Genomic DNA, 23,224 nt, shown 5'->3' on the forward strand with positions numbered 1-23,224 from the left:
AGCCTAGAAGAGGGAGTGACGGAGCCCTCAAAGCTCCAAACGCTGCTTTGAAAGCCACCCCTCAAAAGCCAGAGAGTCGGAGAGGCTTTGCCAAGTGCTCTATAGAAACACTGTTTATTCAAATGACAGGCAGGAAGCGGTGGAGGCAGCAGGTGGGTGAGGGTGGCCAGGCGGGGACTGGGTAGGTTAGCGCTGCTCCCCAATATCCCCTGCAATCCTGCTTTGACAGCCACCCAAGCTGTTGGCATCAGGGTCAGAAAATACTTTCCTTCCTCTCCCTCCTGCCCCAAACTGAATAAATAGCATCCCTTTCCCCACAAGAGCTGGGGAGACTCGTGTGCTGAGCTTGATGCCCCGGTCACAGCCCAGAGTCAGGTGAGGGCAGAAGCTCAAAATGGCTTGTAGGGAGTAGAATACAGAACGGTTCCACTCTCATTCTCATCTTCCTCTTCTTCCCTGCCACACTCCCCTCCCAGTCTGGTCCCAGGACAGGTGGTCGGTGAGGGCCTGGAGTGGGAGAATTGTTGCCTAGTGTATACTGAGCTCAAGGTCACAAGGCCATCCAGCCTGTCGCCCATCCAGGCTGACCACCAAAGAGAACGTCAATTCACGCCACTTTATGGACAGAAAAGGAGGGGCAGGGAGTGAGGCAGTAGGCAGCCAGGCCTCTCCCAGCCTCAGAGGTAACCAGAGTCCTAGAAGCAGGCCCCCTACCGATCCATCTCGTCCAGGAGTGGGGTGGCATCACCAGCAATGGACATGGGGGTGCTTTCGATCATGGGGCTGGGGGAGGGCCGAGGTGTCAGTCGTTGCTTCTGTTTCCGCCGCTCTGCCTCCTTTTCCTGTAGCCACTGCTCCGCCATCTTCCCCCAGTCAATGGCTGCGTGGCTGTTGGACCTAGGAGGGAGAAGGAACCTTTGAGATGGGGCTTCTTCAGGGGCTCACTAGAAGGAAGCCTTCCTACCAATCACAAGTGACTGTCCACACTTGCAGAAATGGACCTCAAAGCAATGGGCAGCAGCTGTGGCCAGCCATCACACTGCCCTCCTCTGTTCTCCCAGAAAGCAGTTTCCTGGGGACATCACCTGGGTCACGGCTCTCAGGAGACCCAGAGCACCTGCCTATGCAACAACCCTCAGCCTCCTCTTGACACCTGCCCTGACCAGTAACCTGCCCGGTGCCACATCCACATACTCACTTTGGCTGCTGCTGGCGCTGCCGCGAACTGGAGGAGGGCTGGGGCTGCGCCTGGGCAGTCTGGGGAGTAGTGCTGGCCTGTAGCTGGTGGTACTGCGGGGTGGTAATGGGCTGGCTCGGGGTCGTGTAGGAGTAGCTGGGGGTCATCAGTGGTGTGGCCACTGGCTGCTGGGCTGGCGTTGGGAATACCTGGAGGAGGGTGAACAGTTAAGTGGGTATGGGCTTTGGGCTTATTAGGCCTTATTGTGAACTTCTGGCAAGCTAAAAACCTGAGCTCAGCAGTTTTCCAGCTGACCCCTCTTGAGCAGTATGTGGCTCTGAGCAACAGAAACAGGCCAGGGGGATGGGAGCTGGCACAGCAACAGGGCCCACCAATCCCAACCACCTGAGGTTCCTAGTGGCTCGAGGGTCTCAGAGATCCTAAGGAATGGGGAAAGGTCGGCCTTTTTCTCATTCCCTTTCCCCTCAGTGGGCCTGGGAAAGGGAACACTCATTGGAGACAGTTCCTAAGGCCATGGAAGCCCCATCTGTGCATATGAAGCCACTCATGGTGAACACTGTCAGAGCCAGTCTATGGACATGGGTTGGTACAAGATGATCCCTCCCTTTTGCTCTTCCCCACCCTCCACAGGGAGCCTCCTCTCTGAGCCACGTACGTGGTAAGCGCTGCTGCCCCCTCCACTGCCACCATAGCCATACTGGCTGGAGGCCCACTGGGCTGGGGTAGCATTAGGATTCTGTCCTTGGCCCGTCACGGCTGCAATGGCACTGAACATCTGTGAGGTCATGTTCTGGGGCAGAGCGTTCACAGCCCGTGTCAGATCTGCAAGCACACCGGGGTGGGGGAGGGGCACGTCAGAGGACAAAGTCCTGGCGGCTCCACCCCTCCAGCCCTTACTGCCAGGCCCAGGCACGAGCCCCTCACCTGCAAGGTTGATGTTGGCTGGGGTAGCATTGATGGAAGCTGGTGTCCGGGTCCTGCTGCTGCTACTAGGAGTGATGCCTGTAGGACACGGCCAGAGTTAGCTATATCCCTCCAGAAACCTATTTCTGTTTTCACAATTAGGGTGCTAGAGAGGAGGTACTGAGGAGGGGTGTAGAGGAGGAGGGAAGCTGCAGAGACAGTGGTTGGAGGACATCCTGATGCTGGAGGCTGGAGCAGCAGGACAAGAACATCTACGACAAGCTGCACCTGCCTCCCCCCCACTACCCTGATTCAGTGCCTAGGTGTCCCTCCAACCACACCACAGGAGTCAGGGTGAGCAGAACTCACCTGGCACAGGGTCCTGGTAGTGATCCTTAAACCATCTGAAAAGTCCATTCACAGTTGGGAAGATTTGGCCCCGGTACCGGAATCCTTCTGGAGTCACTGTTACATATTCTATCCTGGGATTTTAGAAGGAAATATGGATAAGATACCACTTGGGGCCAGCCATGACAGAGTGGCCGGAACAGATCTCCACCAGGTGAAGGAGCCATACCGGGTGCTGGGGGAAAGGAGAGAGAGATGAAGTGCCAGCCTCTGGCCCTGTCAGAGAAGGCTGCGCTCTGACTGGGAGGTGAGCAGTGCACAGCCAAGGCCAGGAGTCAGCAGCTCCTGGTGTGCTATATGCAGGCTGCCAGAGAGGGCTTGCTGGGGGCAGGGCCACCATCCTGGCTGCAGTACGGTGGCACCACATGACAGGTGAGGGTGAGACTGAACTCACAGGGTGTCAGGGTTGGAAGGGACCTCCCAGGCCAGCAAAGCACAATTCCTCATGAGCTGGAATCTGGAAGTGCCCCCAGAAGGCAGTCAGTCTACCCTTAGTCAACACTTTGCAGAGTGGGTAAGAGGATGGGTACTGGGTTCACTCAGTTCTAGTTCCAGTTTTGGCTCTGCTACTTACCACCTATGTGACTTGGGACCTAGTTACTAAACCCAAATCTCAGTTTCATTTGTAAAATGAGGCAAACAGCACCTAAACCTATAGGATGAGTGTGAAGAATTAGTGCATGTAAAGCACTTATCACACCTAAAATAGGGTTGTGTTCAATTAAGGACAGCTGTCAACACCCAACAGACAGTGCTAACTACTGCAAAGTTCTCATTTAAGCTGAAACCTGCTTCATAAATCTACTCAAGTGTGGTTAATTGTGCAACACAAGGAGTCTGTGCCCCCATGGGAAGCTATCATGTTGCCCCCTGCTCCCAGATAAAAGTCCCTTGTTTGTTCAACTGTTTCTCATGGGACCATTTCCCTTAATGCTTAAATGAGAACTTTGCAGTAGTTAGCACTGTCTGTTGGGTGTTGACAGCTGTCCTTAATTGAACACAACCCTATTTTAGGTGTGATAAGTGCTTTACATGCACTAAATTCTTCACACTCATCCTATAGGTTCAGGGCTGTCCCCCAGCCCTGGCTGCCATCCTCTGGAAGCATGTTGGTGAGTCAGAAATGGCTTCTTAGAAAAAAGCATAATCTTCCAAATGTGCCCCAAATGATGCATGGTCCAGAGTCTAAAGCTTCTTGTCATCTGGCTGCCGAGCCCCTACTAATACTGTCTATGCTGTGCATCACAAGCAGGCAGTACATGGTAAGAACAGAAATGCACAGACTTAGGCCAAGAGCTAAAGGGAGGATGGCAGTGGAGAGAAGGCCGGTATGGTTATCAGTCTGGGTAAAAGACACAAAGAAAGCAGGTCTAGGGAAATTGGACTCTGTCCAATTCAGGGAGAGCACTAGACGGACCTAGATAAAGGCATACCTTGGAAGGCCAGCCTGTCAGTCATACCCAAAGGGAGCACAGCAGACTGACAGTAGGAAGCAGCTTTCCTGACCCACCCCTTCCTCATTAGGCAGAAGAATTATTAGTACCGTACAGCAATAGTGAGCCACCAGGCGCTGAGAGCCCTGGCGAGGGTGAAGCAGAGAGTAAGAAGCGAGAGACCAGACCAGTGTGCTGGCCCCGACTGTTGCCAGTCAAGTGGAGAGGGCACTGCCTTCCATCACTCTCTGGGAGGGAGAAGAGGCAAAGGGAACTCTTTCTTCATGGGGCTGATGAAAGCACCTTTCTTCCTGAATCTTTGCTTTTAACCTCTAAATCATCACCCTCTCCCCGCCTCCAACCTCTGCCTGTGTTCTAACAGATAAGAGGAGAAAGGCAGTCCAGTGGAACCAGAGAGAGTACTGCTCTGGGAACTCTAGCTCCCCTGCTAGCCTAGCTATGGATCCCAGTGGCAGCACCTTCTCAACACCAGTGCTCACCTGGGTTTACCCCGGGGCTGGTATCCCAGCAGGAACTTGCCGGGCAGTTCCTTGCAGGCACAGATGAAATAGGGGATGAAGGTAGGCTTCTCCTTCTTAGTTTTGACGAGCAGCTCCTCTAATTTCTGGGGGTAGAATGAGGGGGAGAGGTTGGGATAGCAGCATGCTTGGTACACGATGTCTGGTGCACACATGATGTACACCTCCTTCATCAGCTGAGCACCCCTACACCGAAGGGAAAGCATACATCCTTAAGGGGCTGAGAGGTATCATCTCTCACAGGGCCCTGGGCTCACCTTCCGGTCTCCACCACTGCAGTCCTGATAATACTTGTGGTTCAGAAGGTCCCGGGCAAAGGATGCCATGGGCTGGACATAACGGGCAACAATCTCATCCAAGTCTTCAAATTCCTGTGGGAAGAAGGTAAAGCCCACATAAGTCATATCCAGAGCTTAGACTCCTGGCCCCTTGTCAAATACACTCAGAAGAGAACCCACGGTAAGATTCCTCAAGGGAGGAACAACCTAAGACAGGCACAGTCGCAGGGGGGCCATCAAGTGAGAAATTGGGGATCAACAGAGGTGAGGCTTAGAACCTCACCCCCCCTGTTCTGAGAGAAATCTTCTGCATATGTGGATGTTTTATTGCCCTTGTCTAGCTTGGATTAACACATAGTCTACGGGCACACACCTGATCATCTACATTTGCTCTCTTACAACACTAAACTATGTTTTCTACCTTTATGTTGTATCTACCTACCACTTCAGCATTTTATTAAAAATAATAAAGAGAGAAATGTGGTATCCACATATAAATCAAGTATAAAAATCAAATGAATATTCATATTTGAACTGACTGTTTATAGTTCATAATGCATGAGCAAAACTGAAAGCTTCTGTGATGACTGCCCTTGTACTGTTCACCATGTAACTTATTCATTGTGTAAGAATTTGTTCTACATGTAAGAACTTGTTCGTTATGCATCAGAAGATTGGAGACTGACGAAAATTAGGCTTGGGGTGGATTAATGATTGTGCATTGAGCATTGACTCCCCTATACAGAATTTTATTGTTGTTAACAACCATTTGATCAATAAATACGAGAGAGGCCCTCACACACACACACACACAAAAAATATATATATATATATACACACTTCCAATTGTAAAATAAATAAGTAACCGGGATGTAATGTATAGCATAAGGAATATAGTCAAAATATTGTAACAACTTGGTATGGTGATAGCTGGTACCTAGAATTATCATGTATATAAATGTTGAATCACTGTGTTGTACACCTGAAACTAATGCAATACTGTGTGTCAACTACCCTTCAATAAAAAATAATTATCTAAAAAAAAAAGAACCCACGGGAGGGATGGCCTTCTAGCCCTGCTGTAGCCTCACATCAGAGCAAGTTCCCCTCAATTTATCCATCTGTTTGAGCTGTGCTCAGATTTATTAGCTTACAAGACAAAATCCTTTAAATCATAACTGATTCTGCCTTGGTATGTGAAAACAATAGGGAGTTACATAAAATTTCTTTCTACTGAAAACAGAGACACTTGGTGTGTGTGTCCACTTCCATGTGTATTTTCTCCTCTTCCTCAACTGGCTCCCTCTAGGTTATCTATTTTAAAATTCAGAGGATAGGAAAGGAGGGGCAAAATGTACAAAATTGAATCAAATAAGTCATTTCACAACCAACCTCCTGTTTTGTTGTTCTAAAGAACTCAGATATGTAGAATGCATATAAGTTACTGACGGCAGATGAAAGCAGTCAGAAATGGCTTGTTTCTGGAAGCAGGAGTGGGATGTGAAGTGGGAAGGGGCTGGCTCTCACCTCACTGTTGATCCACAGGGTGGCTCCTAGACTGAAGGCATTTTCCTTGCCCTCTTCCCGTATGTCCACATGCTGGTAGATGCCATCACTGACTTTCCAGGTCACTGTCAGGTGATTCTCGCCCTTGCTGCTTGGTCGGATGATCACATCACCCTGGTCCATGGTCTCCATCATCTTTTCTGCTTGCTTGAAATTTATATTATGGAAGGATGGGTGTGCGATCACTCGCTTGATGTATGCTGAAGAGGGCAGGAAAGAAGCACAGACCAGGCGATGGGAGCAGGAGCCAACAGCAACAGCCCACTAATTTCTGACCCATGGTCAAATTCTGAGAGTCTTTCACATCATTCTCTGGTGTGAACAATTATAATCTGGGCTCCTACAGTGCTGAGAGAATGAAGCTTTCAGAGTCATGTATTGGCAAAGTAAACATAACCCAAGAAGACCCTGGCTTCCAGCCCTGTCAATGACTCCCATCCACAATGTCTTGGGGCCTCAGCACCTCAAATCTGAGCACTCACTACCCTGGGATACAGCTGTCAGCATGTGCACCTGCAGAGGGAGAGCTGCCCAGACCTGGGTGCACGCACGGACGTGGAAATACTTACTGGTCCGCTGCTGCTTCCGCTTCATGTCCTCTTCCTGCTTGTGGTCTGCTGCTTCGGCGTCAAAGTCGTAGTATGTGTCCTTGGGCAGTTTCCACTCGTTGTTCCTGTCCATGAGGTCTGAGGTGCGGCAGGTCAGGTCTGCGCTAAACTTCTCAATGTCGATCTTCATGATGCGGCAGTGAACAGTCATTCCCACCTACATCCACAGAACATTTGAGCTGAAAGGGACAAAGATGATCTAGCCCAGTACCCTATTTTACAGATGAGAGAACTGAAGTCCAGGCAGAAAGGTGGAGTGATATGCCCAAAGCCAGCCAGCTCCTGAGTGGTAGATTAGTAGGAGTTCTGGGTTGAGTCTGTTCTACAGACTATAGGCCCAACCCTGCACTGAAGCCTCCCATTCTAGGCAGGAAAGCTAACTGGAGCCTAACTGGGATCTATCCTGTCATGGACAACATTCCCTTCTCCCACCAAGTTGCCTAACTACTGCTGCTATGGTGAGATCAAAGCCTGAGGGCCCTTTCTGGAGGGGAAACAAAATAACAGCTGTTTCTTGTACTTCATCCCACCTTGAGATCTCCTGTCTCAGCAGTGATAAAAGACAGTTACTCTGTATGGCTCTTTCTTTTGAAAAATCTCCTTAGCTTCATTTATTAGGAATGTCTTTCCCCAGCCTCCCTAAATCCCTAATTCTCAAGGGTTCACAACACTTAGAACCAGAGAATTTGGCAGATCTGGTACCAGCCACACTGCTAACTAGATGATCCTGGAAAAGGCACCCAAATTTCTTTGAAAAAAGAAGGGAATGTTTCCTTAGGGACAACATATGTAAACATCAAGAGCTGGTATTTAGTGGGTATATAATAAATGGTGGCTACTGCAGGAGAACATTAGAACAGAAAGGGAAACTAGCCTTTCCATTTTGCAGCATGTAATGCTGGGCCCTGCTTCCTGCCTGATGGACTAAACTACAGCTTCCCATACTGGAAAGGACAGCCCTCTCCCAAACGGCAGGCAACTTGATGAAACTTCACGGAGGCAATGAACAAAAGCTATTCCTCACTCAGATGCTTTTTGTCTGGGCTTCTTCCAGTTAAGTTATAAATCCTCTTAAATATCCTCCTCACTGCAGCCACTCGGAACAGAACCTAACTTCTGGGGGAAACAACCCAAATTCAGAGTTCAATCTGAGTGCCAAAAACTGCACCAGATGCTTAGCCCCATAGTTCATCTACCTTTACTCGTTCCTCTGGCCGCTTTACCACTTTATCGCTGAGGAATTTGGTGGGGATGAAGCCGGTGACACCATTGTCTAGCCGTGTTTTTACACCAATAGCCTGGCCTGGGCATGAACCGCTGTCAAAGTGGTTCCAGACCTAAAGTGAACATTAGGAGAGGAGCTTGTTCATTAAGAGTCTAGAGGTCACATGTTCAGAAGAGCTGCCAGGAGCAGTGTAACTTATTTTACCATTGACACCTAGCAACATGGTCCAAAAACCAAAATTGAATTTGAATAATGTTCCTTGATGCTTAAGGATGTTTGGCACGACTGACTGATCTTTTATGTTAATCTAATCTGTATGTGCCTCTAGCTGCAACTGAGTCTCCTCCCTCCCATTTTGTTCTGATCTAGTGGGCTTAAGAGATATATATATCAGTCTCCTTAAAACAACTCATTACATAAACCAGGCACCCCTTAGCTTTCTTTTATCTTGGACAAATTCCACCAACTTCTTTTATTGGGTAAAGTTGAGAAAATTGTCTTACAATCTGCCTAATAACATTTGAGGACCCAGAAAAAGCTCACAGGGTGGAATGATTTCTGGTCATCAGAAAGACAGATGGTATCTAGAAGAATGTGGGAAAAATTAAAATGCATGTGGAGAATGAAAAAACTGAAGGTAGCCTACAGAAACCTCCTAACTAGCATGTATAGGGACACCATTCCTACCCTTTAGGTAAGAAATGCATGTCCTATGTCTCTAATGTGGTTGAGCTAGATCCCCAGAAAATGTGAAACAAGGGTTAAGAACCAAGCCAGAACTGAAGGAACACATGTAAATCCCTTCTGACTGGCATATGGAGGGACTTAATGTTTGACCTGTATGTGTTCTAGCCATCTTCCTTCTTTGTGTGTTTATTGGTAAGAGCATGATCTCAAATGACCCTATTCCTGACTTCTTTCTAAGGCACTGAGACAATTCAATCAAGAAAACTCGGTGACTATGAGAACATGTACCTCGCTGAGTTCAGGGAAGTTGTCCTGCTGACAAAAGGGGCACTGCCACAGCCCTGTCTCATCATTGCGGATCGCCTGGTCATAGCTCTCACCCTGAGGACGCCTGTGGGCAATGCCAGTGACATTGCAGATGATCAGTTTTCCTGGAGGAAGGGAAAGACAGGGAGGGGAAAAGAAAATGGGGAGCAGGCTAAGAGAACCGGAGAGGTGACTCTTTCCCACCAACCTTTTAGTGACAGAATATCTGTTTTATAGCATCTCCTTTGATTTCCCTCACAGCCTTGGAAAAGGGAAATCTTCCTGAATTGATGATGGGAAAATGAGGCCTATGAGAGTGTCTCCATGAAGATCCTGCAGCAGCACGTTGAAGATTTAATTTGACCTTGAACTCAGATTTGACTTGTAGTTCAGGGCTTTCTAATCTTTAAAAGTTTCTCTGATATTTACAGTACAAATCTGCCTCGTTCTGTTGGACTTACTGCTTGGTTTGAACACACAGTAAATGCATCCCTCACCCTACATATCCCAATCCAACTCACAGACAAACCCAGAATTTACCAATGTAGAAGGTCTCTGGTGTTTCTTTGGTTAACATATTGAAGATTTCCTCTGTGTTGGGAGACCGGTAGGCTGTCCGGAGGTCCTTATACCGACAGCTCAGTTCTGCCCGGATGTCATACAGGGTGATGTGTTTGTCGCCATAGCCCTGGGGAAGAAGCCAATCAGAAAGAGTCTTGCAAGTGTTCCCCAACCTGAGCCACATGGGGGCCCAAGGAAAGGAACAGGCTAGTTGGCTCCTAGCAGGGCTGCTCTTCTTGCCCTTCCACATTTACAGTGGGAGGTTTCCAACTTAAGTCATGAAACACTGTTCTGTAATAAAGATGTTTATGGAGCCCCAATGCATAAAACAGACAAATGCAAAGCTGTGCTGTTGGAAAGAAGGAAGAGGGCCTAGAAGGAAACTCTACTACTGACTTCCTCCCTGCTCCTTCCCTCCCCCACAACGAATGTAGCAGTCTCAGACTTCCTTGGTTTCTTAACAAGCAGACCAAAAATATCCTAGAAACCCGGGATACTATAGGCAGGGAGAAGAGAGATTAAGTCTTCCACACTAGTAGTATCAGGATTTCTTCTGGAGATTTGCTGCCACAGTTTCCCCCCATCTAGGCCACTTGGGATGTTATCTGTACCAGACCTTCTACACTGTTACCCACCTGCCTCTCCAGTTCCTCCGCAAAGGCATCAAGGTCCAGGTCCTTGAGTCGCTCTGGATTTTCCAAGATTTCTTCAAGAGCTCCAGCAGGGTTGGCATCCTCGGCTGATTCATCATATTCCAAAGCATCCACTGCCATCTTCCTGGCCCACTCATAGGTCTCAGGGTGGACTCGGGAACCATCAAGAACTTCAATGTATGAATCGGTGCTGAAGGAAAGGCAGAAAAGGGGTAAGGATATAAAACAAGAGGCTCCTAGTCACAACCCGAATGTCCACCAATGGGGAACTGGTTAAATAAATTAGGGTACCTCCATATAATGGAATACTATACAGCCATTAAAAATGAGGTAGATCTATGTGTGCTGACATGGAGAGATGGGCACAATATATTGGTACGTGAAAAATGCACTGCAAAACACTATGAACCATATGATCCCATTTTTGTAGTAAATGGGTAGTTAGTAAATGCATAGCAAAAATAAAATTTAGAAAAGTTGCAGTATACAACAAATTGTTATGGTAGTTATTTCTGGGGAGTGGGATTATGGGGGACTTCCACTTTCTGCATAACATTTTTGTATGTTGAATTTTATATAATGAACTTACACAAGTCTTACAGTAAGATAAAACAAGAAGGGGGAAAAGACCTTTAAGAATTTGCTGACAGCTATTTTCCCCCATAAAGCCTTCCCAGGCTGGTCTTGCCCGTGCACTCACATGGACCTATGTTATTCGTGGAGTGTTACAGCAAAGCTGGGTGGAAAATGAAGTTTTAGAACTTGAAGCCTATTTCCCCACTGATTTCCATTATGGAATGAGGAGCTATGTGCCCGTGGAAAAGATCCTCCAAAGACTGAGTTGACAACTTCTGGAGAGGAAGAGGTCAATAGTGAAGTCCAAAGTCCAATAGAACTTTCTCTCAATAACATCATCTCAAAACATACTGCACCTTTCTCCCCCTCTTTTGTGTCCTCATACCCCACAGACTCCTTTTCCATTGCCCCTGTTACTTCCACCCTTACTAGCCATGAGAAACCATAATCATAGTAACAGAACAAGTTTGTGTTTAATGAACAGTCTTATGTTTCCTGCCCTTAATTGATGAACTAAGTTGGTTCTTTTTATGTTTCTCTCATATAAAAAAAGCTTTACATAACTGAACCGATCTTTTCCATAGGTCAGAGGCTCTTGACCGAATAAAGGTTCCTCACCTTTGCTTTAAAACATTCCCTAATTTAATTGGCTTGTGGCCCTTTGACAACTACAGTCCCCTGAATCCCCAAAGCCAAGCCCAAGGGAATTCTTCTTGGCCCACCCAAGCAGAGGGTATCACCTGTCCCCCAGGGAGGCTGTGTCAATCTTGAGGAAGCCAGCGCAATTCATGAAGACCTTGGGACCCATGTGGCACATGGTGACCAGCTGGGTCCGGCTCTCAAGTCTGGTGTTGTTCTGCTTCAGGATCTAGGAGAGAGGCCTGGAGTGAGCCAGAGCAGTAGGTAGGACCCCCTCCCAGCCTGCTTTCAGTCTTATGGGAAACCCTCTATGATCAGAACTCTGTCCCCACAATCCAATATCTGAGCACTATACCACACTGTCTGCTAATAAAATAATTATTTTAATAAACTGTATCTAACAAAGACAATATATAACTAACATATGGCTTAAAAGTTAATGATAAAATATACACTAAAGTATCTGTAGCTTGAGAAACAAAATATTACTAATAACTTGAAGCTCCCTGCATACCCTCTCAACTGGAATCCTTTTTCTTCCCACTGGAAAAACCACTGTCTTAAGGTTTTTTGACTAGTACTCTTGCTTTCTTCCACCTGTTTAAGACTGAGGCTTATGCTTCACAGTAGTGATGAACAAAGCGTGGCCACCTGAGTCTGAAGTCTGACTCTGACTCTCACTAGCTGGATGACTCTGGACAAGTCTCTCACCCTGGTCTTCCTGTCAAATCACACTGGCATAGTGTAAAGGCTCAATGAAATAGGAATCTCTCTCATTTCCCGATTCAACCCAGTCCTACCTTCAGAAGGTGGGTCCCTTTTCGAGGTCCCAGGCCACAGACATACTGGATTAACGCTTGGCTGTAAGGGTGGGCAATGGCACGGTTGACATCGACCCCAACCTCATTGACTCGGTTGATAAATTCACAGTACAAGGCGTTGAGCAGCTCCTCTTTCACCACATGCTCCTGTTGACACACAGCAGGGACGGATAAGGTTGTTGTGTCATTCCGCCCACCTAGGCCTGCCTGTCAAATCCTACTCACCTGCAAGGGGTGAAATTTGAGACACAGGATGTCTTCATCAGAGCTGCACACCTGGGCAAATTCAATCAGAGGGTCCTGGATGCGCCTGGCCAGGGAGACGGCCTGTCTCAGCACTGGAGGGTAATCCCGGAACTCTGCCTGCAGTCAAACGAGGGTCAGAACAGCCATAAAGCCCCCTCAGCTCTAACAGCAAGAGGAAATCCAAACCAGTCTGGCTGTAAGACACTTTCTCATTGCCTCTGGACCCTTTTTCCTGGTACCTATTTAATCTCTGGGGCTCCCAATCAGAACCATGACTGGCAAAATGGAGTACCTTTTCGTGGTAAGTGAACAGATGCAGTCCTGTGCCCAATAACCTTTGTCTCCCTATTAAACCTCCCTGGGATTGGTAGCTCTTGCCTGTGCAAGTCTTAAGGGTAGAAGTCCAGTATTACCTCTGACTTCTTGCTGTTCATATAGAGAATGGCCAACTCGTTGTCAACCAGCTCCACCCCGATAGAGGACAGCTGCTGGCCCTGGTCCAGCTCATGCACTATGCGCTTCACATCCTCAATTAACATCTGGGCGTCCCTGGAGGGATGAGGGGTGTTGGTCAGGGCAATTTCTGGATAGTTTCTTAGGGATGGGCAGCCTTGTGGCTTGGATGTGGGAGTGGGGATGGGGATGAGGTTGGGGGAAGAAAGGGCTTTGAAGACAACCCCTGGAGATAGGGATATAATCAAGGCACATGCCCACTCTGTTATAGGCATATGCCAGATTCAGTAACAGGAGATGAATGACTTTCAGCCAGGTCTGGTCCAATCCCCTGGGGCCCCTACCTGTTTTCTCCTGCAACTGTCACCACATGAGGCTTTTTGTTGAGAAGAAATTTCTTTAGGGTTTCAATGTCTTGAGCCTGTATTGAAAGAAAACTAGCTGAATGGCTCTGAGGATAGCGAGATTCAAGCAGTTCTCTCTCCTAAGTAACTCAAGAGCTTGTAACACAAGAGAATAGTAAGCTTTAAGTTAGACACGATGTATCACTTGTTGTCTAACTGTAACACAAAACAAAGAGACTAAGACCTCTGGTTTGAATATTATATATCAGTTCATCTAAGATTATTGTACTTCTGGTTTATACTTAGATTGTGGTTAACTAAACATACTTGGGTCTTTTTTTAACATAAATCACTGCCTGGCAGTCAGGACTGTTCTGATCTCCATTTCAAGATCTTTCCTTTTAAAAAACATTTGTTTGTTAAAAATTACTTTTTAGAATGGAGCTCTATCAGCAAAACTGAAAGACAACATTAGGTTAAAAAAATTAGAGGCAAACACACAAGATGAATTCAAATTCCTCTTTCCTTAGAAAAAGAAACACTGAAAGGCTAATGCAGGGAAAAGGCTGGCTTAATGCCTCAGTGGCTTTCAGCTCCTGGAACAGGATGACCCAGATGCTAGTAAGAACAGAGGCAGTAATGGCAGTTTCCAGAAGCACAGGAGCCTAGGAACTGGCCTTAAGTCAGAAGTAATTCTACACCAGAACTTGAGTGCCATCTACTGTCTACAGAAGTAAGATATCCCAGGACTTGAGGAGCCAGGGACTGGGTCAAAGATAATCAGGGCCTAGCATGGGATGCTGTGTAGGCAATAATCACCTCTGCTGAATTCTAACATGTACTCAAGATGTGCACTCGGTGACCCCACCAGCCTAGCCACTTGCCTTCTTTTCCCGTTCTTCCTCTCTCCATGCAGTCCGCCGTTTGGTAAAATGAGGCAACCGGAGGAAGTCTGTCACTTCTCCTTCACCATTGACGAGGGCACAGAACACAGGGTGATCTCTGCCAGCCGGACAGAAAAAGAACAGTGTGATAATCAGAAATAGCAGAGTATGAGTAAGACAAGAATGACATCAGGAAGATGGATTAATGGATGACGCCAGGCAGGTAGTAATAGGCAGTTACCTGGCAGAGGAGAAAGCGATGCCTAGGACTCGGATGCCCTTTCCCTGGTTCTCATCCATAAAGTCATCATCTTCCTCTATCTGTTGATCTGGCCGGTAGGGTGCCACCCTCAACCAGTTGTAGAGCTTTCGACTACAGGCCTGGGGAGGATAAATACCAGATGCTATGGCCATCAGAGTCGCTGAATACACTTACGGAGATAAATGCAGGCATGTGTGTGCAAAGGAAGTATTCATATGTGCATCTGTTCCTTGTCCCTGGCAGGCTCACAATCTGAAGGCATACCTTGCTTTTGTATAAAGGACAGTATAGCGAAGACAGTGACATAAACAAAGAATGTTTGGTTGGGAGAGGCGGCAAAGGCCTTGAGTGGGCAGGCCTTGGGGTGATGTGTGGCATTGTTGGTACTCCCTCTCAGCTTATGCTCCATCTGTCTCAGTGTTTCTCCATCAGCTACAGGACTACTATGAAAGAGTTCCTTCACTCTCAGCTCTAGTTAGGGACAATTATATGGCTAGAAGGCATGAATTTCTGTCCTTACTTTTATGACATATTCTTTGGCTTCAACCAGCAGCTTGTTCTTGAGCTCCTTGGCCATCTGCACATAGAGGAACTGCTGCAGAGCTCGCTCAATGGCCATCGTACGTTGCCGGTTCCACTCCTGCACCTGGTGGCTGAACTCGTCTCGGTAGTAAAACTGTTTGATCTCTTCGAAGTATGTCTGATCGTTGCCATAGCTGAAGAAAGACAACACTTGGTGTCAAGGATGGAGGGATGGAGCAAAGGTGATAGGCAAACATCCACAAACACTCTGAGTGAACTGGGGACAATGGCTTGCTCAATTGTGAAATTGTGGAAATTGTGGTTCATGCTGTGAGGGATCCACCCCTCCCTCCCAAAAGAGCCCCCACTCCAGAGCACTGCTTACCCTTCTATCCCCTTCATATCTATGCTGAGGTCAATGGTGAGCAGCCCTTCATCTTCAGCCAGGCATATCTTGAGGAACTGATCATCTCTCAGCTCCTTCACAGGTTTGTTCTTTAAGTACTTGAAGGAGTAAGCAAAGTGGGCCTCATCCACATCCTGTACACATCAAGAGGGGTCATCAGCCTACCAACGGGCCTGACTCAGGAAGAAAAGCCTGCCTCTCTGCTGTTAAGCAGACAGCTCCCCTAAGCGTGAAGGCAAGGAACTCAGTTCAGTCAGAGAGTTGGATCACATGCTGGATCAAAGCCCTTTACCAAGCTCACCTTTCTGCCTTTCTTGGTGGGGGTTATATTTAGTTTTGCTCTCTCCTGGAAAGTTTGCCGCAGCACTTGCCGAACAAGGGGTTCTCGGGCAATCTGCAGGGCTACCATGTAGCGGGCACCTTCCAGCACAGCTTCTGGTGTAGGGAACTGGCTGTAGGGAAAATGTGGGAGCTGCAGGATGACAACGCCTTTGCCCTTACGCCCCTCCTCCCGCCAGCTGCCTGCTGCATGCCTACCTGCAAACGTAATCCTTGGCCAGCTCCAAGGGCTCTGCAGGGAACTGCTCTGTCTCATGCCGTTGGTAGCTGTCCCGGAGGTTCTCCCCGAATTGCTCAGGAGTAAGCCCAAATTTCTTGGCCAGGCCATCTAAAGCAAACAGGAGAGGCAACAGCTGGGCTGACCAATCTCTTGGCTCTCACAGTCTAGAGCAGCAATTCTGGGCCCCAGACTTTAAAGCAGTCATGAATGAGCAGGACCAGACTACCTTGCAAATAACAATGAAAAAACTGACTTTAAACAATTGATAGGCTATTATATGGTAGAAAGAACAGAAATTTTCTGTGTGACTCTTGGGCTCAGAACCAAGGTGGAAACTATAGTTCAAATAAAGAATTTCCCAAAGATAGGATGGACTCCCCTCCCTCTGATCTGTGAGTTTTCCATTCCTTTAGGATTTGAGAGGCTGGCTCATTACTGGGTAGGTGTAGGTCATGGGACCAGGTGTTCAGGACTGGATTAGTGATTCACTCAGATGTCCTGAGAGTCCTCTTCCCACCAGGGCCTCTCAGGGATTTCCCCTTGCTCATGGCTGGAGTGCCCAGGTCACAAAGCAGCTAGCTTTTACCTAGCCCCGCGCTCTGACAGATGGTGTACATGTCCCGGCGGGAAGCCTGCTTGAGCTCTGGTCCCCTCTGTTCCTCATCTTCTGCCTCTTCACCTTCACCTGGGAAGAAAACACGAATTAGTATTCTAGTTTCCAATCACTCCCAAGTATCTGACACATGTAGAGAATCCCCCACGGGCATCTTTGGAGATATTAGGGCCACCAATCCCCTGGGTTTTCTTTTCCAGCACTCACCTTCCTCGTCTCCCTCTTCCCTAACACGCTTCAGCTTCTTGCGGCTGGCCTTGGCAGCATTCTGCATCTTAGGGATGTCACGGCCATAATAAAGTAGGAAATGGTTGTAGACATCTTTCAGCTCATCCATTGACTGTACATCCTTAAGCCTGGAACGAAGGGACATAACACCTCAATTGTCACTGAGAAAGGGTGTACCCCAGTTCTGCTATAAGAGGTCCAATTTCCATGAGGCAAGATCCCAACTAGGATGGGTGCTTGTATTCTCTAATTAGAGACATACAATGGCTCCTGGCCATGACTTAATTGCAACCAAGGTTCCTTAAAAGAAGAATTATGTCAAACAAATGGTGGTTGGTGGTTGTTAGAAATGGGAAAAAAAAGGGGAGAGGCAGATGAGGCCACATGCCTCCAGCAAGATTCAGATCCTTGAGATAGTGTCCCTTCTCAGCTTCATGATGCTTGCTGGCCACCAAAATCATCTGCTCCTTTTCCATAGTTCTGATTCCAGGCTCATCTTTCTGGTTATAATTTGGTCTCCCCTATAGCTTTACATGCAGGGAATAATATACCGGTCAGCAAACGTATCTGATTCTTTTAATCTTTTATACCACTATGGATAACTAACATGAATTTGTCAGAAAGATCACTTCTGATGCGTTGACAAATTGGATTTCTGAGGGATGGGGCCCTGTGCTGAGAATTTTGCAAGGTTACAATGCTACTGGGGGGCCTGCCTTTTGTCTGAGGGCTCTCTGTAACAGAGTGAATCCTATATATGCTACCTTTCCATGTCGGTGGTGTCCAGAGCCCGGATGCCATCAGCAAGGGGTTTGTCAGGATCAGCAGAGATTTGTTCGTACTGATAACCCTGCATCTTCTCAAAAAGTCTCGTTAGGTTCTCTTTGCGGATCCTCAGCTGGGTCCACTAGGACAGGATAGGGCAGGAGTAAGGGCCAGTGTCCAGTCTTGGAGACCCTGGGGGAAGCCTGACAGGCTGGGGGGTTTGGCTGCTACCTGATATGTACAGGAGTAGTGGTACCCAATCCAACCCTCAACCCCTTAGGACGCATAGGTCCACTTTACCTTTTCATCCCACTGCCACACCCTCCAGAGGTCATTGATGTGCAACTCTGGCTCCACATACTCCTTTCGGTAGAAGGCAATAAAAGGCACCTACAGCGGCAAGGAGACTGCAGTCAACCAGAGAGGCAAGATCTGCAAGGACCCCCTTTGCCAGAGGGATAAAAAGTTGCAGGAAACTCAGCATTCAGAAGTGTGAGTCTCTTCCAAGCCTGTCCAGGGCACATGCCAGGACAGGGAAAATAATGCTACAGACAGGGGAGCATCATTCTCTTGATCTTTATAGAGTCTCCTGCGGTCCTCACACTTCTTGCATCAAGGGACCACTGCTGAGGACAGGAGAAGGGGGCTCTTTGTCTGACTTAGGAGCTATTTTTCCTTCACCCTCTAGCTGAATTTCTAACCAATGGGTCACCAAAGCTTCAAGTGCTACCTCAAAATGCTGATTTCGCATGAAGCCCAGGGCCTCTTTAATTTTCTGAATTGTGCTGGGCCCTTTTCGACTGAAGCTGCTGGTTGGCTGTCCTCGGTCTAGGTAGTCACAGCTTTCCTATAGTCGGGAGAAAAGACAAACAGCAACAACGCTGTCACTTGTTTTGTCTAACCACACATGGCACTGCTGCACAGGACAGCCTTGTCAGATAGAAACTAGAAAATCTCTCTCATACATCTGCATGCACACACATACTGTTCTGTTCTAGGCACCCAGATGTTTTGGGCAGGAGAGGAGCAGCTCCTCATCTTGATGAAGTGGATTCTGGTTCAGGTCAAAACACAAGGACCCTTTTATGGGTACCTGCAGAGAAATGGTTGGTGTGGCAAAGGCATTCCTGTAGATCCAGTCAGCTTCTTCTTCTAGTTCATCATCTTCAGCCCCCTTGACTGGGATGGAGCGGAGCTGCAGATGATAAGGTGAGTGAGACTGACTTTATCTTGTATCCCACATAGAAAAGACACACACTTCTGGATAAAAATGTGTGCTCTGCAGGTACACATTTCCAGTACCCAGAAGAGCGTGGTCCTGGCGAGGAGGAGGAATTTCATCTACTGGTTAAAAAAAGAGTGCCATTTCAAAAACCACAAGCAGCATGAGAGTTTATCTTCCCTCCTCTAAGAGGTGGACTCCCTGCACCCTGTGATGTGAAGGGGTTCAAAGCCGACTTCCTAGATACCATTCCATATGGGATTGTTGGTAGAGTGTTTCTCTGTTACAACCCTGGTAGCAAGGAGGCTTACAGCAGGTGATAGCAAATCAGCAGAAGGACAGAAGCTGGTGGTTTCTTACCTGGAATCTTTCAGGCAGGTCAGTGGCTCGGATTTCATTGTCCTGATCTGTGAGGTGGCTGCTTTCCAGCTCACTGGGCTCATACATCTCAAAGATGCTCCTGCGGCTCACACGCTTCTTGGTGGTCTTCTTGGGCCGGACTCGGATCTCACCTTCAGCCTCATCGTCCTCATACTCATATTCTTCCTCTAGTTCTTCATCATACTCATTGTATTTCTCAAATTCATCATAGTCAAAGTCCACACCAAAAATCTCCTGGGCTTCTTGCAAGGCCCTGTGGGTGAAAGCAAGGCAGTTGGGCCAAGGTGCTGGTGAGAGGAGAAATGCAGCCCTTGCATAGATCCTTTATTTGCCCCAAGGGGGCTAGGAAAGTGAAGAGAAGGATTAATAAAAAAGCATATTCGCAAATTAAAACCACAATGAGATATCACCTCACACCAGTAAGGATGGCCACCATCCAAAAGACAAACAACAAATGTTGGTGAGGTTGTGGAGAAAGGGGAACCCTCCTACACTGCTGGTGGGAATGTAAATATGGAGGTTCCTCAAAATGCTCAAAATAGAAATACCATTTGACCCAGGAATTCTACTTCTAGGAATTTACCCTAAGAATGCAACAGCCCAGTTTGAAAAAGACAGATGCACCCCTATGTTTATCACAGCACTATTTACAATATCCAAGAAATGGAAGCAACCTAAGTGTCCATCAGTAGATGAATGGATAAAGATGTGGTACACATACACAATGGAATATTATTCAGCCATAAGAAGAAAACAAATCCTACTATTTGCAACAACATGGATGGAGCTAGAGGATATTATGCTCAGTGAAATAAGCCAGGCGGAGAAAGACAAGTACCAAACGATTTCACTCATATGTGGAGTATAAGAACAAAGAAAAACTGAAGGAACAAAACAGCAGCAGATTCACAGAACCCAAGAATGGACTAACAGTTACCAAAGGGAAAGGGACTGGGGAGGATGGGTGGGAAGGGAGGGGTAAGGGCGGGGAAAAAGAAAGGGAGCATTACGATTAGCATGTATAATGTTATAATGGGGTTTGTGTGTGGGGGGGGGGACTTGATGAAGGGGGGAGCCTAGAAAACATAATGTTCTTCATGTAATTGTAGATTAATGATACCAAAAAAAAATTACGAAAAAACAAAACAAAACAGGTGGAGCTGGATTTGACCTGTAGACACTAGTTTGCAGAACCACTGCTTTAAATGACTTATTCAAGGTCATATGCCTGATGAGTATCAGAATTTGGATAGAATCCAGATCTCGACTTCTGATCAAGTGCTTTTCTACCATACTATGTTTTTGTCTATGTTTTGCATTTGTCATATGCTAACTTATTTTACTATTTTTCTTTAATGTCTACCTACTGTCTTCTGGTGGTCCAAGAGGCACTAGAATGTATAAACAGTACTTAACACAGAGTATGCATTCAATAAAAGTTTGCAGATTAGGAAAAAAAAGCATATTCACTGTGGAATTAGGGCTTAGCTGGGGGGTATTTCTGGGGAAACTATTAATTATAGGGATAAAAGCCCATCTTTGGCACATGCCAGTGACAGGGATCAAATGACAACAGGGCAGATGGACCCACATCCTGCCCAGTGGATCCATCTTCTGCTGAGACACTGAGGTAGTCCCTTATAGAAAAAGCTTTCTTCCAACAAAGTTATATTCATCACACCAATATACAGATGAATAAACATGGAGTTGCAACTGACAGAGGGAGGAGGCTGGAACTTAGTCCATGTGTGACCCCACCCTAGTCCCATAGTGGTCCTGGAATGCAGAGCAAACTCCCCAGGGCTTCTAGGTGCAATCTGAAATCACTGCCTAGTAAAAGTTGTTTGAGGCAGGGAAACAGAATGGCTGAAAGTTGGGAATGTTTTTTGGTAGAGGTCTCTGACCTCCTCCTTCCTAAGTGGGTCCACTCAGATGCCTTTCTCACCACCTTGTACCAGACCCCACTCACGCATCTGTGTATCCGGGAAGCTTTTTCCGCCACTTAGGTTTTTTCAGAGGCTGTCCATCATCATCCACAATGAAGTCGTCAATGTCTGGGTAGGGAAGAGAGGGGTTAGTGCTCAGAGGCAGGGGATAAGCCAGGACTGAATGGCTTCAGGTCCCGCTTTAAGTGAGCGGCTAGTGAGGAGAAGCGTAGGGAGGCTCCTGAAAAGAAACTTGTGTATGTCAAGTGCTGGGGCCTGTAGCTGAAGAATGGTTTCCCATCCTATTCCTAGGGGCCAGGAAATCCCAACACCCACCCAAACACTGGCTTCCCTGCCTGATATCACATACCTGACTCTTCATCATCTTCTTCCTCCTCCTCCGGAGGAGCCGTGGGAGCCTCCACAGCATCCTGCCCTTCTTCCCCTTCTCCATCCTGGAAGATCTCCTCTGCAATAGCCTCTTTCTCATGTTCCTCCTTGCCGTATTCCTCTTCATCATCATCCTCGTCATCTGACATTTTTTTGACACGTCGGTATTTTTGCTAGGAATGGGAAAACCTGCCTCATCAGGGACTGAGGGACTGGCCAAAGGATACCTGCCCTCCAGTCTCACTCTCATCTTCCCATCACAGTTACGCTAACCAAGGGAGATGGGAAAGAACACGTAACTCATGCTCTTTCAGCCCCAAGGCCCACCCTTGAAACTCTGACAAGCCTTTTTCCAACAGGCATTCAGATCTGGGATGCAAATCTAAGCTCTATGGCACAATGATACTAAGCAACTTCCTCTCCTCTGATGTTTCCCCAACCATTATGGATGTGCCTCCTGCCGGGCAGTCACTGAATTTCACAGGTTTTTTCCTTTACCCCCAAGGACAGAGACAAAGAATGACACTTACTCCTCTTTTGACTTTGACACCCAAATTCTCCTCAATGAGGTCAAAATCATCATCCTCCAGGCGGTCATCAAAAGATGCTGGAGAAAACACAGTGTTAACCATGGTGAAAGGAAGGCCCCTCCTCCACTCCGACTTTCACCCAGCCTCCCTGGGCCTCAGGAGAGAATACTCACTGCGCTTTCTCTTCTTATGGCCAACGTCATCTTCTGAATCACCAGAGTCACTACCCTCATCCTCCTCCCCTTCATCTTCATCATCATCATCATTGATAAAGCCTTTCAGGTTGCCTTGCTCATCCTGATCATCTAGGTTTTCCTCCTCCTCCTCCTCATCTGAAAAACATTCATGTCTGAGTCATGGTGCTTGGGAAAAAGGCTGGGGGTGGGGCAGGGCCCCCTGCTTAACTGTGGTTCTCTGTTTATCTACTCTGAACCAAATGACCTGGGTGCCATGTTAACTCTTCTGCCTCATTTAAAGATGCAAAAACAAGACCACTGGCTTAGCAGCAGCATCTGGAAAGGACTATCCCTTTTCTACAATGACCATCTGTCTTTAGACGACATGATCTTCCTAATTACTTCGGCTCTTCAAAATCATTACTAGAAGCTTTACAGCCACCAATCATCTTTGTTTTCCTCTCAGTTTATAAACTTAGTAGCTATATTCCTTCATTCACCCATAATTCTTTTGATAAAAACTTACATTTCCCTTTCATCCTTTAAAGCCACTCTGCTGATAATCTTAATGGTTGGGTTTGGCCAGAGAAATAGGAAACTGAGTGTGTAAATACAGACACTGCTGGGTCTCTAAAAGAGGGAAACTTTTCATATGCATTTACTTATTGGTTTACTGTTTTGTCCCCTCCCAGTGATGTAAACTCCACAATGGCTGGGTCTTTATTTTATATTCCCAGTTCTAGGTAAAGTGTCTGACATATAGCAGACAGATGCTCAGTAAATATTTTCTATGAATGACTGAAAATTCTCAAGCTGGTACCTCATGTGTGATAACTTCTGCGCTCAGCCTGAGCCTCTCATCAGCAAGAATCCAACTATCCAAAGCTTAGCAATAGTGGGGAGAAGCTTGAGGTTGG

The 23,224-nt window shown here is 47.2% G+C and overlaps 1 protein-coding gene across 2 annotated transcripts in view; it reads right to left on the reverse strand.

The window, feature by feature from the left end:
* Positions 1–98: 98 nt before the first annotated feature.
* SUPT6H (SPT6 homolog, histone chaperone and transcription elongation factor) overlaps positions 99–23,224 on the reverse strand; it is a 30,252-nt gene continuing 7,126 nt past the window's right edge. For both annotated transcript variants that reach the window (XM_057501111.1, XM_057501112.1), the window contains 35 exons: positions 22,305–22,463; positions 22,132–22,208; positions 21,582–21,774; positions 21,256–21,340; positions 19,266–19,539; positions 18,777–18,878; positions 18,414–18,530; positions 17,984–18,073; positions 17,683–17,825; positions 16,898–17,046; positions 16,664–16,762; positions 16,056–16,185; positions 15,820–15,970; positions 15,498–15,652; positions 15,111–15,306; positions 14,570–14,709; positions 14,329–14,446; positions 13,445–13,521; positions 13,061–13,196; positions 12,627–12,764; positions 12,381–12,548; positions 11,682–11,809; positions 10,348–10,555; positions 9,692–9,839; positions 9,134–9,276; positions 8,130–8,270; positions 6,895–7,090; positions 6,287–6,525; positions 4,739–4,852; positions 4,443–4,567; positions 2,471–2,583; positions 2,123–2,200; positions 1,854–2,020; positions 1,199–1,386; positions 99–897 (listed from right to left, as the gene is read on the reverse strand). In XM_057501111.1, coding sequence (XP_057357094.1) covers positions 711–897; positions 1,199–1,386; positions 1,854–2,020; positions 2,123–2,200; positions 2,471–2,583; positions 4,443–4,567; positions 4,739–4,852; positions 6,287–6,525; positions 6,895–7,090; positions 8,130–8,270; positions 9,134–9,276; positions 9,692–9,839; positions 10,348–10,555; positions 11,682–11,809; positions 12,381–12,548; positions 12,627–12,764; positions 13,061–13,196; positions 13,445–13,521; positions 14,329–14,446; positions 14,570–14,709; positions 15,111–15,306; positions 15,498–15,652; positions 15,820–15,970; positions 16,056–16,185; positions 16,664–16,762; positions 16,898–17,046; positions 17,683–17,825; positions 17,984–18,073; positions 18,414–18,530; positions 18,777–18,878; positions 19,266–19,539; positions 21,256–21,340; positions 21,582–21,774; positions 22,132–22,208; positions 22,305–22,463 — 5,072 coding nt within the window. In that variant the 3' untranslated portion in view covers positions 99–710. The remainder of the gene's footprint in view (positions 898–1,198; positions 1,387–1,853; positions 2,021–2,122; positions 2,201–2,470; positions 2,584–4,442; positions 4,568–4,738; positions 4,853–6,286; positions 6,526–6,894; positions 7,091–8,129; positions 8,271–9,133; positions 9,277–9,691; positions 9,840–10,347; positions 10,556–11,681; positions 11,810–12,380; positions 12,549–12,626; positions 12,765–13,060; positions 13,197–13,444; positions 13,522–14,328; positions 14,447–14,569; positions 14,710–15,110; positions 15,307–15,497; positions 15,653–15,819; positions 15,971–16,055; positions 16,186–16,663; positions 16,763–16,897; positions 17,047–17,682; positions 17,826–17,983; positions 18,074–18,413; positions 18,531–18,776; positions 18,879–19,265; positions 19,540–21,255; positions 21,341–21,581; positions 21,775–22,131; positions 22,209–22,304; positions 22,464–23,224) is intronic.

The sequence above is a fragment of the Manis pentadactyla genome, chromosome 4 (assembly GCF_030020395.1).
Source record: "Manis pentadactyla isolate mManPen7 chromosome 4, mManPen7.hap1, whole genome shotgun sequence".
Taxonomy (NCBI): Eukaryota; Metazoa; Chordata; class Mammalia; order Pholidota; family Manidae; genus Manis; species Manis pentadactyla.